This window comes from Balaenoptera borealis (assembly GCF_965194805.1).
Source record: "Balaenoptera borealis genome assembly, chromosome: 12".
Classification (NCBI taxonomy): Eukaryota; Metazoa; Chordata; class Mammalia; order Artiodactyla; family Balaenopteridae; genus Balaenoptera; species Balaenoptera borealis.
Genome location: NC_138869.1, coordinates 65444667 through 65462314, shown reverse-complemented (window position 1 = coordinate 65462314; position 17648 = coordinate 65444667). Strand labels below are relative to the sequence as shown.

The window sequence follows — 17648 nt, the reverse complement described above, 5'->3', positions numbered from 1 at the left end:
CTTTTTCAAGTATCACAATTGAATATTTCAAATGTATGTTAGTTACTACAGCATTAAATATTGTATGTATCATAAAATTTTTTTCTATTACTTATCTTTGAAGAACAAAACCTACTAAACACACCCAAATGTGATAGAATTAACGTGACACACATTTTCAACAAAAAAGAGCTAAAGAAATATTTCATAAAATTGTCACACTCTACATTCTTAATGCAGGTGCCATGAAACAGTCACCCAGAAGGACAGGGCTGACTAACAAGCACTCTTACCTCTGTACCAACTGGTCTGCCTGGTAGTATTTTCCATCAATAAGAATCTGTACATCAATTACATGCTGGCGTAAAAGGTTCTCACATTCAAGGACATACCCGGCAATTTCTGCTTCATTCTGAAACTGCACCCCGGATTCTAATCTTTTAGAATCCTGTATTTTAAAAGAACTCAATATTAATTCTACATTAATTAATTAATTAAACAAGTTTCAAAACTAGCCTCAAATATAAAACTCGAAGTATTAGAACAGAAGCTACTTGGATTTTCTCTGTTTTGCCTTTTGCTTCAAAAACATGTTTTCCCTCAAGAAAGCAAAGTAATCATAATCTTTAACAAACTTTGTTTCAGTAGACCAATCTACCCAATGTTATGCAAAGTTTTAGTTCATCCGAACACACTGACCCATCTACTGCAATCCCAACAGCTCCTGAAATGAACTTACAGACTGGAGAGCGTTTCGGGCAAGCATCAGTTTGTCTTCACAAATGACACTGCCCCTCTGAACTCGGCTGGCAATCTGCTGCAACATGTCCAATCTAAAAGAAGGAATGAAATAAAATAAAGCCTCTCCCTCTAAAGTCATAGAGTTGGCCATCCCTGAAAAAATGCAGCCCACCAAAAGAAAAAACACAATCCCACACCAATGACTCCATACCTGTGTCCATCAAAGGATTCATTGCCAAAGCTAATGCAGGAATTGATCAGCGTTGGACCACAATGAACTGAGAGGAAATTTTCATTTGAATCAAGACTGGTTCGTGTGCTAGTCGTGTTACTAAACACAGAATCACTGCTACGGTAACTGTAACTACTGCTGTGCATTCTTATCCTTGCAATGATGTTCTTTCCTCCACCATTAAAAGTAGACTCAAAAGTAGAAGGTCTACAAAAAGCGCTACTTCTAACGGTGAAGAGTGGCGGCTGAATGGTACAGCTTTTAATGGCTCCTTAAATATGCTCCAACGTGCATATTCAACACACAGCAAATAATACACTGATAGCTATTCAGAAGAATCTCGCCTAGAGCCATGGGTTTACTAGCTGAGGTCTGCCTTTTGTAGCTTGCACTAAAGCCCTACAAGTATGGACAAGGCAGGCTGACTGGGGCGTCACTGGAGAAGACTTGCCAAATATTTTCACCAAGAGTCATCCACTTGCAACTGCCTCAAAAACAACTCTGATGCCTCCCAGGAGCCCAGGTACGATTAGAAAAGGTTATTCCGGCAAATCATCAGCTAAAAGAACACAAATAGTCAATCAGACCCTGATCACAGCTTTTTGGAAAAGGCCAGGTCTGTACTGAACAACATAGGGTTAAAAACTGATATTTACAAGCACCTATAAACAAATGAGTTTGAGGAGAAGCAAAGTACTTTTCCTTTTTAACCACCATGGTGTTTGTTGATTAGGTTAAATTAAATGGGAAATTGCCCATTTACCTTTCTTTACAGGATGTGCTCCCAGGAATGTTAGGTCTAATCGTACTAAAGTTACTTTACATTTTTAAAAGCCAAAGTGCTAAGAAGAATATCAGTGCAATGCTTGCAGATTTAATTTGTCTGTGCTTATTTTTCCTTTCTATAGGCCTAAGATCATTGGCTCTTTCACATCTGCTTTTTACACACTGCCATGCTGCACAGCTATTATTTTGTAATACAGAGTTAATGCCCAAAAAAAAACGTGTTGCATCAAGAAAAATGAAGGCATTGAATCAGCCAAGCTCCTAAATATTTTCCTATCCCTAACACTGCAAGGCCAAACTGTTGCTTCTCCACCTAGAGGTAGATACTGTTCTTTTCAGAAGGCAAGAAAAGGAAATTTGAGAGTGCCATGTCAGATATATTTAGTAAAAGCACAAATAGTAATAGCAGCCAGCACCTAACATTTCTGAAGTAATTGTTACATGCCAGGAAATTAACTAATCATTTTACAGACATACTCAGAACCACCAAATGCAGTAGGTACTATTACATCCTGTTTACAAACGAAGAAACTGAAGCTTAGAGAGGTTACTGAATCTAAGATTACATGGCTTGTACACTGAGCTAATAATTCATCCAGGATTGACTGGCTCCTAGACCTCAAACTCTTAACCACAGCATTCTTTCATTAACATATATTAAAATCCAGCTGCTATTCTGTCGACTAAAATCTACTGCGTACTCTTTCTGTGGCATCCTTTTCCATTCTTTCCGATGAGAAGCTGAGCATCCCATCTGAACCACCCAGAATTATCTCATCCATAAAAGGTCCATCCTGGGTATTTCGAGCTTGTTCTGGTTCTAATGATCTAGTTATGTAGACAGAATATGCTGCTTTAACAAGAGTGTCATCAGTGATTTAATAAAGGCCTGACAAGTTAGACCTGCCCCTGTATCTTCAACACATTAGTTCATATTTCTTCCATGTGGAAGTTACGAGGGGGCACAGAGAGCATCAGGATACTGATAGCAGGCAGGGTATTAAGTGTTGGCGACACAAGGAACTACAAAAACAGGAATTTGTCTCCACATTACTAGAGCTCACAACTGTAGAATGGGCAGCCCTTAATCAATCACAGACACAAATACAAAATTACAATGGAGATGAGGGCTATGAAGGAGCAATCCATATAAACAGGAGGAGTATCACCAAGACATCTGAACCAACCTGGGAGACTGTGGAAAGTTTCTGGAGGAAATTACATTTCAGAAGCCGAGATCTGAGAAAGATGAGGAGTAAAGAGGGGATGAAACAGACTTCCCAGCCAAAGGATCAGACAGTGCAGAGATCTCATAAATGGGGGAGGCTGGGACCTTGGCAAGTCAGAGCTCCTGAGAGGCAGACAGCGTGACCGCACTACAGAAGCGAGGCGGCGTGGAGCCAGTCGGGCCTGAGGGCGATGCCTGGCCTGGCCACCGGTCCCCAGGCTGTAAGGCCAGCCCCGTGGACTCAGGCCACACAAGCCCCACACACCACAAGTCAGGCTGGGATGTAAGGACTACCCCAGAGACACATGCATCCAACAAATGTGTCCTAAAGACCAAGCAGGACCTTCCCCGGCAGCTGGGTGTAGCGGGAGAGAAAAGATGAAAGTGAGTGATGTTTTCAGGGCAAAAAAGCAGAGAGGGAACTTGAGCCAGCATTTACTAAGTGTTCTCTAGAAGCGGCCTCACTGCCCTTCAAATAGAGAGTTCACTGCCCCGTAGAAAGAGGGCCGTAGCCAAAAATACAACAAGAAGTGAGATAAGTTCATGGTTAGCCTATGTTATGTATGGATGAACTTCTGGATCCAGGCCCTGGTGACTTAAAAGTCAGTTGGAGAAATTCTCACGGGTCATCCTGATTGGTTTTAAAACTGTAACCACCGTACGAGATGAGATTTCACACACCAGCCTAGGCCCTCTTCAAACACTACTTCACTGATCCCTCCTCAAACCTCTTGGAAGAGTTTCTAGATAAGAAAATGGAGAATCAGAAAGGCTAAGTGACTTATTCAAGGTCACAGAGCCAAGTGAATGAAAAAGGTAAATGTTGGTCTCCAAAGCTTAAGTTCTTTACACGACACAGGCTGACCCCTCTCACTGGACACCCAGGGCAGAGGACATCCCCATTCACCTTTCCACTTCGGGACGAAGAGCCTTCTCCCTCTCGAGCATGGCAATGATGAGCTTTCCCCACTCCTTTTCTATGTCATTGGGATGATAACCCTGAAGGAGTTTGATGCGTCCAAATTCTATCCAAATCTAGAGAAAACAACAACAAAAAAGTTAATGTGAAGCAAAGACGTAAAAAATTATGTTTCTTACATCAAGGTAGATTATTAAAGATAACATTGGATACCATATGATACCACTTATATGTGGAATCTAAAATATGACACAAATGAACTTTATGGAATAGAAACAGACTCACAGACATAGAGAACAGATTTGTGGTTGCTAAGGGGGAAGGGGGGTGAGGGAGGGATGGATTGGGAGTTTGGGGTTAGCAGACACAAACTATTATATATAGGATGGATAAACAACAGGGTCCTACTGTATAATAGTACAGGGAACTATATTCATTATGCTGGGATAAACCATAATGGAAAAGAATATGAAAAAGAATATACACATATGTACAACTGAATCACTTTGCTGTACAACAGAAATTAACACAACATTGTAAATCAAGTATACTTCAATAAAATTTTTTTAAAAGATTACATTTGACAATACAAAGGAAATTTCTGCTTACCTCTAATAATTTATACAGGCGTTTAATTTTTGATTTTTCTGTCTCCTTTGGTGGAATTTCTGTTTCTTTAAACTGTAAATACTGATTATAAAGTGCCTAAAAAGAAAGGGAAAATAAATGAAGGGCCAAACTTCAAAGACCTGTTTTCATTATCACATAATGTCACCACTTCAAACGCTATTTACTCTGTCACGTGCCCTCTGTGGCATTCCTTTATAAAACAGACACTCAATTCCCAGCCAGTCGGTAACCAGGCTGTATGGGATCTGAGGAGGGTGCAATTATGGCTATGAGTCCTGATTCAACATAGGCTACCCAGCCATCTGGACAGTGAAAACCACAGCAGTATCTACTATGGCTCTACTGACAATCTCTCATTATCCAAACAAGAAGATACATACTTTAAAAGATCCACTTCCCAAATGCTGTACTTTAGCTTCTAGTTTTTGGAAAAATCATCTGATGCAATTCCCATAAAAAGGGGTGGGGAGCATTCTCCTCTATTTCATGGTCTATCCTTGAAAACAGAATTCTCATCAGATAGATAGGACTAAAATTTCGTTTCAATGTCCCATTGGCCAAATTAAGGAGATCTTATAAGTAAACGAAGACAGATGCTATTGGTTGCTGCTATTATTATAAAAGTTTGAACCATATAATTAAATTACTATCTAATTTATGGATATTAACTTGGGAATCTCTTAAAGGTGTTTATTATATTTATTAACAAGGACCTTATAAAAATTATGTTGATAAAGCGTCTCCACATTTAATAAGTGTATGTTAATTATTTCATCCTAATTCATGCTGCTTTAAAACAAGTCCCTGCAAACATTGAGGCAGACACATTTCTTTGAAGGATTCCATTTAATGTTTTGCTGGCTAATAAAATTATTTGGTATTTCCCCACAATATATTTTTTTCCTGTATCACGTCCTATCCCAGGCACCAGTCAGTAATCTGTGTAGTCACTTGAACTTCTTTAATAATTTAAGAATCTGCATTAATCAGAAGCCAGCAAGAATTTACTCAAATGTCTGGACAAAAGGAATCCATCTGGAAATAAGTGGAACTTGAAATCTGAAAATTGGTTTAAACTCAAAATGCACCGTTTCAGGATGTCCATAAGTGAATAAGCACAGAATGCCATCATGGGCTACCCACTGTTCACAGTAGACGTGCTGATAGAAGGGGGAGGAAAGCTTTCCTGCCGGGAGAGGTTCCAGCCACAGAGGGAGACATCACACAAACAGCTTCAGAGAGAACTTAAACAGCATCACATCGACACATGCCAAGGAAGTTTGTGCCAAGGACAAGCTCCCCGTGGCAACGCAAATAAAAGCTATTCCACAGATGTTCCACATAGACGCATGGACACAATTACTAACGTTAACAGGGCCCACCCTGGGTTAGGACCGTTTTTTGCAATGCTAGTCTGATCGGGAAAACAAAGTCTGCAATTCAAGGAATTAGACTTTGTTGTTCATATTCGCATTACCCATTTCTTGAAATAAAGTACACTACTTTGCTATGACAAATCCCAATGTACAAAATGAGACAACTTATTTTCAATACGTTTCTATATCTGTACTATCTTTTAATATTTCTATAATGTCTCTGCTCAAAGAGATGGACCCAGGTTCTTAGGTAGTAGTAAATGTTCTACTAAACCAGGAACTCATTTACTCTGGGAGTCAGGTATGTATTTCTGAATTCGTGGTGAAAGACAGTATGTACCTCTTGCTGTACCACAGGAGCCTCTGAGGCTGTTTTTTAACAGGATGTGACACAGGCACAGGCCCTGCCACGGTCGCATTGCACAAGTTCCCGCCCTCCCCTCGCGTCCCAGCCATCTGCTGGCTCCAGGCATCTCCCAGGCACCAAAAAGAATCTGGCAACGTCACTTCCAGAAATCTTCCCAAATTAAACCTTAAAACTCTCAACAATTCAAACCAAAGGGACTATAAATTTCTTTAAGATGTTGTCACTATTATCTTTTAATTATTAATGTTGACTTCCATTTTCTCTGTACAGTAGGAGACGAATAAATAAATAATTTGCCTGATGATTAGTACCTTGCCAAGGGCAATTTTTCTTCAATTTCTGAAATGACAGAACCATTTCAGCATTATTTAAAAGTTTAATAATAAACTCAATCCTACTTAACTTCTATAGGGACACAGACCTTGAGTTCTACAGGATTATTAGGAAATGTTCTCTCGGACATAGTGGTCACATGGTGTCTGATCCACTGGACGAGGTAGTTGACCATATTCTGGTATTCAATCCATTTGACTTCAACATCCTACAACGAGAAGATGGCAGAGAAGGTCTGTATCTGCAGATTGTAACATTCACGTCTAACACAATCTGGCCAGAGGCCATTCTGTGGATTTGCAGGGCTTTAAGCCTGATGGAGAGGACCAGCTCCATGTTTTCTTCCTTTCCACCCAGTCCTAAGCCTTTCCACTTAAACAGCCTTAAAAACACACTATCAACATCTGACCACTAAGACTAGCCTAAGGAGTGCCAGCTCTGATCCAGGGATCCAGGCTGCCTGAAGCACTGTGTTACAAAGGTTTCAGAGGCTGCATTGAAATGTAGCAGAAAAAAATGAACACTGTGATCAATTTGGGGTGTTTTCCAGGCACTCAAGAAAGGCACTCTAAAGGCTTATAGCCTGCATAAGGCAGGTTAGTTGCCCTCTCTGCCAACCTTTCTAAGTCCACCTTATATCTGAAACTCAAAGAGCTACACGATACATAGGAAACCAAACAGGAGTGAAAACTAGAGGAAATGTACATGTGGGATGATTCAAGTACTGTTAGGCAAACTTTTTTTTAAAATGGAAGAGACTGGAAAATTGTAAACTGCTATATTCAATTAAGTATTTAATGACTGCTTATGATGTTCAAAGCATTGTAATAAAAATATAATACTTCAAGACATGATCTCTTTTATCACAGAGTTTCTGTCTAGATGAGGAGGCAAGAGAGAGTCATAATATAAACAGTTACGCAAAACAAAAAGCAGCATTTAAGAAGTGCTGAAATAACGGAAACGGGTAGTATATGTGAGGCGCTGAGGTATGAATCAGGTGAGCATAAATGTGCCTCAAAATGATCACTGAAGGTTTCCTGGGAGAGGGAATCCCTGAGCAGTTGTACAATGACCACTAATTGTTGGTGGCTGGCAGGAGGAGCAAAGAAAAGATGGGGGATGGGGGTCAAGGGAGTCAGGACTCTGAAACAGAAATGCCCCAGACACCACAAACAGTTCATGTGGGGACTGATATGGGTAAGCAGAACTGATAAAAGGCAGAATTGAGGATGTCAGGACGTCTAGACTGGGTTGAACCTTGCAAGCCACATGGAGCCATGGAAGTTTTTCTAGCTAATGTGGCGACAATGTGCAGAGTTCATGGGAAGAGAAAAACAATGGAGAAAGTAAAGCCAAAAGAAAGCTCTCATCCTCATTCTAGTGAAGGGATAAGAGTGAGGAACTGGGTACAGGCAGTGAGAAGACCAAGCAAGGAACGGCCACAATAACATTTTGGAGCAACACTCAACCCTGAGTTACTCGCAGACACTGGAGCAGAGGAGGAGCATGGGACCAAGTCACTTGGGGACCAGCCTTTGTGAGAAAGAACACGAGGAGAGAATGGAAACAAGTCTCAAGCAATAGCACTCAGAGGCGAAATAAGAGACCCAAAAGGGGAGCTCCCAAACCTTCAAAGTGAGACAGAATAAAGCAGAAACCTGCAGGAGGAGTGGACACAAAGGAGGGTGAGGGGGGGGTCCCCCCAAGTACACATCATGTACAGAGTGTCCTGTCCTCCAGAAACGCACAGCACTTGTCAGCAGGACCAGCACAAAACACACCGCTGAAATGAACTGCACAGACTTTGGGAAGCAGTGGACTAAATAAAGAGCCCAAAGCTACTTGTCAGAGACCGTGCCCTGCTACGAAGAAGCTCCGTTAATTTGGCAAAATCAAATCACCCTCCTCCGGGCCTCACCTTTAAATGAGAAACCAACGCAGAGCTACCTTATCTCCTGGGATCACGTAAGTTAAAAAACTTGAAAGTGATTTCAAAAGTGAGATATTCCCTGCATACCTTCTCTGCAGAGAAGGATACCAAGTAGGGCAGCTGTAAAACAGCAGTAAGTTTAAAAAGAAAATCTCTAAATTAAGTGACCTATTAACTCAAATCCTTTAAAAAATATTTGATATTTAAAAACTGTAAACTCATACAACTTGACAGCCAAAAAAAATAATCCAATCGAAAAAAGGGCAGAAGACCTAAATAGATATTTCTCCAAAGAAGAAATACAAATGGGCAATAGGCACATGAAAATATGCTCAACCACGCTAACTATTAGAGAAATGCAAATCAAACCCACAATGAGGTACCACTTCACACTGATCAGAATGGCCATCATTAAAAAGTCTACAAATAACAAATGCTGGAGAAGGTATGGAGAAAAGGGAACCCTCCTACACTGTTGGTGGGAATGTAAATTGGTGCAGCCACTACAGAGAACAGTATGGAAGTTCCTCAGAAAACTAAAAATAAAATTACCGTAAGATCCAGCAATCGAGCCTCATCTACCAGAGGGCAGACAGCAGAAGCAAGAAGAACTACAATCCTGCTGCCAGTGGAACGAAAACCACATTCACAGAAAGACAGGCAAAATGAGAAGGCAGAGGACTATGTACCAGATGAAGGAACAAGATAAAACCCCAGAAAAACAACTAAATGAAGTGGAGATAGGCAACCTTCCAGAAAAAGAATTCAGAATAATGATAGTGAAGATGATCCAGGACCTCAGAAAAAGAATGGAGGCAAAGATCGAGAAGATGCAAGAAATGTCTAACAAAGACCTAGAAGAATTAAAGAACAAACATCTAGAAGAATTAAAAAACAAATAAACAGAGATGAACAATACAATAACTGAAATGAAAAATACACTAGAAGGAATCAATAGCAAAATAACTGAGGCAGAAGAACGGATAAGTGACCTGGAAGACAGAATGGTGGAATTCACTGCCATGGAACAGAATAAAGAAAAGAGAATGAAAAGAAATGAAGACAGCCTAAGGGACCTCTGGGACAGCATTAAACGCACCAACATTCGCATTATAGGGGTCCCAGAAGGAGAAGAGAGAGAGAAAGGACCCGAGAAAATATATGAAGAGATTATAGTTGAAAACTTCCCTAACATGGGAGACGAAATGGCCATCCAAGTCCAGGAAGCGCAGAGAGTCCCAGGCAGGTTAAACCCAAGGAGAAACATGCCAAGATATGCAGTAATCAAATTGACAAAAATTAAAGGCAAAGAAAAATTACTAAAAGCAACAAGGGAAAAATGACAACATACAAGGGAACTCCCATAAGGTTACAGCTGATTTCTCAGCAGGAACTCTACAAGCCAGAAGGGAGTGGCACGACATATTTAAAGTGATGAAAGGGAAGAATCTACAACCAAGATTACTCTACCCAGCAGGGATCTCATTCAGATTCGATGGAGAAATCAAAAGCTTTACAGACAAGCAAAAGCTAAGAGAATTCAGCACCACCAAACCAGCTCTACAACAAATGCTAAAGGAACTTCTCTAAGTGGGAAACACAAGAGAAGAAAAGGACCTACAAAAACAAACCCAAAACAATTAAGAAAATGGTCATAGGAACATACATATCGATAATTACCTTAAATGTAAATGGATTAAATGCTTCAACCAAAAGACACAGGCTTGCTGAATGGATACCAAAACAAGACCCAAATATATGCTGTCTACAAGAGACCCACTTCAGACCTAGGGACACATACAGACTGAAAGTGAGGGGATGGAAAAAGATACTCCATGCAAATGGAAATCAAAAGACAGCTGGAGTAGTAATACTCATATCAGATAAAATAAACTTTAAAGAATGTTAAAAGAGAAAAGGAAGGACACTACATAATGATCAAGGGATCAATCCTAGAAGAAAATATAACAATTATAAATATATATGAACCCCCAACATAGGAGCATCTCAATACATAAGGCAAATGCTAACAGCTATAAAAGAGGAAATCAACAGTAACACAATAGTGGGGGACTTTAACACATCACCTACACCAATGGACAGATCATCCAGACAGAAAATTAATAAGGAAACACAAGCTTTAAATGACACGATACACCAGATAGATTTAATTGATATTTATAAGACATTCCATCCGAAAACAGCAGATTACACGTTCTTCTCAAATGCACACAGAACACTCTCCAGGACAGATCACATCTTGGGTCACAAATCAAGCCTTGGTAAATTTAAGAAAATTGAAATCATATCAAGCATCTTTTCCAACTACAACACTATGAGATTAGAAATAAATTACAGGGAAAATAACATAAAAAACACAAACACATGGAGGCTAAACAATACGTTACTAAATAACCAAGAGATCACTGAAGAAATCAAAGAGGAAATCAAAAAATACCTAGAGACAAATGACAATGAAAACATGACGATCCAAAACCTATAGGATGCAGCAAAAGCAGTTCTAAGAGGGAAGTTTATAGCAATACAATCCTACCTCAAGAAACAAGAAAAATCTCAAATAAACAATCTAACCTTACACCTAAAGGAACTAGAGAAAGAAGAACAAACAAAAGCTAAAGTTAGTAGAAGCAAAGAAATCATAAAGATCAGAGCAGAAATAAATGACACAGAAACAAAAAAAAAACAATAGCAAAGATCAATAAAACTAAAAGCTGGTTCTTTGAGAAGATAAACAAAACTGATAAACCTTAAGCCAGACTCAAGAGGGAGAGGACTCAGATCAATAAAATTAGAAATGAAAAAGGAGAAGTAACCACTGACACTGCAGAAATACAAAGCATCATAAGAGACTACTACAAGCAACTCTGTGCCAATAAAATGGACAACCTGGAAGAAATGGACAAATTCTTAGAAAGGTATAATCTTCCAAGACTGAACCAAGAAGAAACAGAAAATATGAACAGACCAATCACAGGTAATGAAATTGAAGCTGTGATTAAAAATCTTCCAACAAACAAAAAGTCCAGGACCAGATGGCTTCACAGGTTAATTCTATCAAACATTTAGAGAAGAGCTAACACCATCCTTCTCAAACTCTTCCAAAAAATTGCAGAGGAAGGAACACTGCCAAACTCATTCTATGAGGCCACTATCCCCCTGATACCAAAAGCAGACAAAGATACTACAAAAAAAGAAAATTACAGACCAATATCACTGATGAATATAGATGCAAAAATCCTCAACAAAATACTAGCCAACAGAATCCAACAACACATTAAAAGGATCATACACCATGATCAAGTGGGATTTATCCCAGGGATACAAGGATTCTTCAATATATGCAAATCAATCAATGTGATACACCATATTAACAAATTGAAGAATAAAAACCGTATGATCATCTCAGTAGATGCAGACAAAGCTTTTGACAAAATTCAACACCCATTTATGATAAAAACTCTCCAGAAAGTGGGCACAGAGGGAACCTACCTCAACATAATAAAGGCCATATATGACAAACCCACAGCAAACATCATTCTCAATGGTGAAAAACTGAAAGCATTTCCTCTAAGATCAGGAACAAGACAAGGATGTCCACTCTCATCACTATGATTCAACATAGTTTTGGAAGTTCTAGCCACACAATCAGAGAAGAAAAATAAAAGGAATCCAAATTGGAAAAAAAGAAGTAAAACTGTCACTGTTTGCAGATAACATGACACTATACATAGATAATCCTAAAGATGCCACCAGAAAACTACTAGAGCTAATCAATGCATTTGGTAAAGTGGCAGGATACAAAATTAATGCACAGAAATCTCTTGCATTCCTATACACTAACAACGAAAGATTAGAAAGAGAAATTAAGGAAACGATCCCATTCACCCCTGCAACAAAAAGAATAAAATACCTAGGAATAAACCTACGTAAGGAGGTAAAAGACCTACACTCAGAAAACTATAAGACACTGGTGAAAGAAATCAAAGTTGACACAAATAGTTGGAGAGATATATCATGTTCTTGGATTGGAAGAATCAATTTTATGAAAATGACCATACTACCTAAAGCAATCTACAGATTCAGTGCAATCCCTATCAAATTACCAATGGCATTTTTTACAGAACTAGAACAAAAAAATCTTAAAATTTGTATGGAGACATAAAAAACCCCGAATAGCCAAAGCAATCTTGAGGGAAAAAAACGGAGTGGGAGGAATCAGACTCCCTGACTTCAGACTATACTACAAAGCTACAGTAATCAAGACAATATGGTATTGGCTCAAAAACAAAAATATAGATCAATGGAACAGGATAGAAAACCCAGAGATAAGCCCACACACCTATGGTCACCTAATCTATGACAAAGGAGGCAAGGATATACAATGGAGAAAAGGCAGTCTCTTTAATAAGTGGTGCTGGGAAAACTGGACAGCTACATGTAAAAGAGTGAAATTAGAACACTCCCTAATACCATACACAAAAATAAACTTAAAGTGGATTAAAGACCTAAATGTAAGACCAGACACTATAAAACTCTCAGAGGAAAACATAGGAAGAACACTCTTTGACATAAATCACAGCAAGATCTTTTTTGATCCATTTCCTAGAGTAATGGAAATGAGAACAAACAAACAAACAAAAAAACAAATGGGACCTAATGAAACTTAAAAGCTTTTACACAGCAAAGAAAACTATAAAAAAACAAAAACAAAAACCCAGGAATCCCATGCCTGGGCGTATATCCAGAGAAAACTCTAATTCAAAAAGATACATGCACCCCAATGTTCATAGCAGCACTATTTACAATAGCCAAGACATGGAAACAACCTAAATGTCCATTGACAGATGAATGGATAAAGAAGATGTGACACATATACATACAATGGAATATTACTCAGCTGTAAGAAAGAATGAAATAATGCCATTTGCAGCAATGTGGATGGATCTAGATATTATCATACTAAGTGAAGTAAGTCAGAAAGAGAAAGACAAATACCATATGATAGCACTTATATGTGGTATCTAAAATATGACACAAATGAACTTATCTATGAAACAGAAACAGAATCACAGACATAGAGAGCAGACTTGTGGTTGCCAAGGGAGAGGGGGTTAGGGAAGGCGTGGGTGGGAGGTTGAAGTTAGCAGAACTATATTCAATATCTTATGATAAACCATAATGGAAAATAACATTAAAGAAAAGAATGTGTGTGTTTGTGTGTGTGTGTATATATATATAACTGAATCACTTTGTTGTACAGCAGAAATTAACACATTGTAAATCGACTATATGTCAATTAAAAAAAGTCATATTAAAAAAACTGTAAAAAGCACTATCAGAGAATTCAGTCAATTCTGAGTCAGCAGCTTCAGAATGGAAAAATCAATACTCACGTTTGCACCAATGCCTTCACCACCCTCAGGGACTTTGGGAAATGCGTCATAGAGAGATGATACATAAGTTATTACTGATTTTTCATCAGGTGAGGAGACATCAACATCTAAAAGCAGCAACATGAATTATTTCAAAATGCTGATCAATTACTTTGGATCAGACTTTCCAGCCCGTGGACATCTGGTCAAAATAATCACTCACCTTCAGGATCCAGAAGTCTTATAACACCGATTTTTTCTGCTACATAGAAAGCGTGCTCTAAATTTGCAAGGTTGCTTTGAACAGCAACAGTATTCATGTCTATCAGGTCCGGCCTAGGAAAAAATGCACCATATTAATGGTGTTTTTCACTTGCCAATTCAACATGAAATTTACATGTGTACCTATTGACATAACAACTCCTGCAAATATTATTACGAAGCCTGTGTTGAAATACAGAGTTTTTCATCCAGTCTTTAACATTGCTCATGTGAACTAAAAATGCCCGCTGCCATATCAGTAAACAAAGGATGTTGCAGCCTTGAAGCCATCACATTACAGCCACCCCGACCTTGAGTCCTAAGGGAACTCAGGAAGGAAACAGGATGCCCACCATCAAACCATTAGACACTGCAGTCACCCCTGATGATGCACTCTGAGAAGACTCAGAATGAGAAAAGCAGGATACTGGCCCCAGACAGTTGAGGTGTATATCAAAGGAATGATTTCAGTAAGCCCAGACTCTTGCATCTTCCCATAGAAAAGTGCTAAATTCCTTAACTTGAGATGTCTGCTTTTCTTTCATTAACAGTAATCATTTGATGTTCCAACTCCCTGGTCTTTGTTGATCCCCACTTGCTGGCTCCCCACTTGCCTCTTCAGAGCAGTCCTTCAGAGCTATCTGAGATGCTGTGTCCTGGGATTAAGTCCTCAGTTTTGTCCACCAAACAAAACATAACTCTCAACTTTTAGGTTGTACATTTTTCAGTCGACACTCGCTTCTCTCAGAAACTTTTGTGTGCCAAAAGCAAATGTAGGAAAATATAACAATTTTAATGTATAAACTTTCAGCAAAGTCTACAAATTCCTCATGATCAGAATATATTGGGCTGGCCAAAAAGTTCCTTCACTTTTTAAGTAAAAATAAAAGACAAATTTTTCATTTTCAACAAGAACTTTATTGAACAATGTATTTACCGTTTTTTTCCACTACCTTCTGCCATTTTTCAGGCAACTTCATAATTCATCTTCCCAAAACTTTTTATCTTTTTGAGCAAAGAACTGTTCCAGGTGCCTTTTACAGTCTTCCAGGGAAATGACATTTTTTCCATTAAGAGAATTTTGTAAAGACTGAAATAAATGGAAATCCGAAGATGCAATATCTGGTGAATACGGTGCATGAATCAGAACTTCCCAGCCAAGCTGTAACAGTTTTTGCCAGGTCCTCAAAGAAACATGTGGTCTTGCGTTATCCTAATGGAAGATTATGCATTTTCTGTTGACTAATTCTGGACACTTTTCGTCGAGTGCTGCTTTCAGTTGGTCTAATTGGGAGCAGCACTTGTTGGAATTAATCGTTTGGTTTGTCCGGAAGGAGCTCATAATAAAGGACTCCCTTCCAGTCCCACCATATACACAACATCACCTTCTTTGCATGAAGACCGGCCTTTGGTGGGGTTGGTGGTGGTTCATTTCTCTTCCGTTCCATATCATTGTACAGTATCCACTTTTCATCACCCATCACAATTTGTTTTAAAAACGGAACATTTTCATTATGTTTAAGTACAGAATCGCATGCGGAAATACAGTCAAGAAAGTTTTTTTCACTTAACTTATGTGGAACCCAAACATCAAAGCTATTAACGTAACCAAGCTGGTGCAAATAATTTTCAGTGCTTGATTTGGATATTTTGAGTATGTTGGCTATCTGCCGTGTGGTATAAGGTTGATTGTTCTCAATTAATGTCTCGATTTGATCACTATCAACTTCAACTGGTCTACCCGACTGTGGAGCATTGTCCAGTGAGAAATCTCCAGCACGAAACTTCACAAACCACTTTTGACACATTCGATCAGTCACAGCACCTTCTCCATACACTACACAAATCTTTTTTTGTGCTTCAGTTGCGTTTTTACCTTTCTTGAAATAATAAAGCATAATATGCCAAAAATGTTGCTTTTTTTCTTCCATCTTCAATATTAAAATGGCTACACAAAAACTCACCAATTTTGACAAGTTTTTTTTTTTTTAATGCACGCTGACATGATAGCTGTCACAATACAAGCTAACAAAATTGTTTCGAATGAAGTTAAAGACAACTAAGTGCTACTACAGCCATCTTACTGGAAAAAAACAACAAACCTTTTGGCCTACCCAATATATCAATATGTGTCACATTCAATCTATTTAAACCCCACTACCTCAAAAGCATCCATCTAATCCAACTAGCAACTTCTCAGGGTTTCTCCCCAAACACAAAGAGCTTATGCCCAGTGCACTGTCATTCTCAGGGCACCCCCCCCCCCACCCCGACGCAGGACGCCCTTTCCTGTCACTGACAAATTCCACAATTCTTCTCATCCTGGGAGCAGAGATCAAGCCCCACCTCCTCTGTGGTGCCTTCACTCATCTTTCCAGCCCTCATTTTTTTCCCCTCTGTTCTCTGAACTCTTTATAGTCTTGGGCCTGTGCCAGTTAACTTGGCACCCGGAATAATCACATACTATTTTGCCCTCTAAATTCACTGTTCAATGTGCAGGCACATCTTGTTTCTCCCGACTGGTCAACTCTAAGACTGCAAGAACCATGTGGTTTTAATGAACCTTTGTATTTTATCCTTCTGCTGAGATAAAGAGTGGCATATACATTGTAGACACTCAATAAATATCTACCAATAAACTGGTAAGTAAGTTGGTTAGTAAATTGAATCATAAATGAAAGACTAAAATAAGCATTAGCTTGTATCTTCACAAGCACACATTACACACATACACACCCCAGATTTCACCTCTTTCTAATTTGTGAGACTTTCATGAGGTTCTAAACCACAGGGATAATTGAGGCTGGCTCTATCTACATATAAGACAAGAAAAGACTTCCTGAATACTCCTTGAATACAAAGTGACAAAACACAGTAGCTGGAAACGTAACTCAAGGCCAGAAACCAGTCAAAAAACTTTCCTCTCAAAACCAAAGCATAAAAAGAATGCAGAAACAAATGTGAAAACAGTAAAGTCTTCAAAAAGAGTGGCACCCACCTCTAAAATCTCTAAGAACCTGTTTCTCAACATCTAAGGAAAGGCTCTCTTTCCAACCTCCAAGGGCAATCTGCTTTTCTCAAAATAACCCTTTGAGGGTCTGCAGAAAGAGTGGGAGGGCTCAGAGGTAGTATGGGAGGATGAAATACAATTATTCTGAACACTATGAGAAGACTGTTTACATGAGGAAAATATATCATTAATCTTAGGGAGGGAAACAGCAATCTGTACTCTTATTTTTATCTGATGAGAAAGCAGACCTCCAAAGAAATCTACTCACAGTTTTATAGCCCTTTGAAGTGTTCATAACCTTGATTTTTTTTTTTTTTTTTTTTTTTTTTTTTGCGGCGTTGGGTCTTCATTGCTGCACGTGGGCTTTCTCTAGTTGCAGCGAGCGGGGGCTACTCTTCATTGTGGTGCGTGGGCTTCTCACTGCAGTGGCTTCTCTTGTTGCGGAGCATGGGCTCTAGGC

General features: G+C 39.0%; 1 protein-coding gene across 20 annotated transcripts in view; it reads right to left on the bottom strand.

Moving 5' to 3' along the window:
* DST (dystonin) overlaps window positions 1–17648 on the bottom strand; it is a 502757-nt gene that overhangs the window by 175475 nt on the left and 309634 nt on the right. For 17 of the 20 annotated variants that reach the window (XM_082347108.1, XM_082347103.1, XM_082347107.1 and 14 more), the window contains 7 exons: window positions 14141–14253; window positions 13939–14045; window positions 6680–6799; window positions 4495–4590; window positions 3874–4001; window positions 719–812; window positions 273–427 (listed from right to left, as the gene is read on the bottom strand). In XM_082347108.1, the coding sequence (XP_082203234.1) occupies window positions 273–427; window positions 719–812; window positions 3874–4001; window positions 4495–4590; window positions 6680–6799; window positions 13939–14045; window positions 14141–14253 (813 nt within the window). Of the gene's footprint in view, window positions 1–272; window positions 428–718; window positions 813–931; window positions 1677–3873; window positions 4002–4494; window positions 4591–6679; window positions 6800–13938; window positions 14046–14140; window positions 14254–17648 lie in introns of those variants that run through there. The other 3 variants (XM_082347099.1, XM_082347094.1, XM_082347098.1) reach the window with 3 other exon arrangements.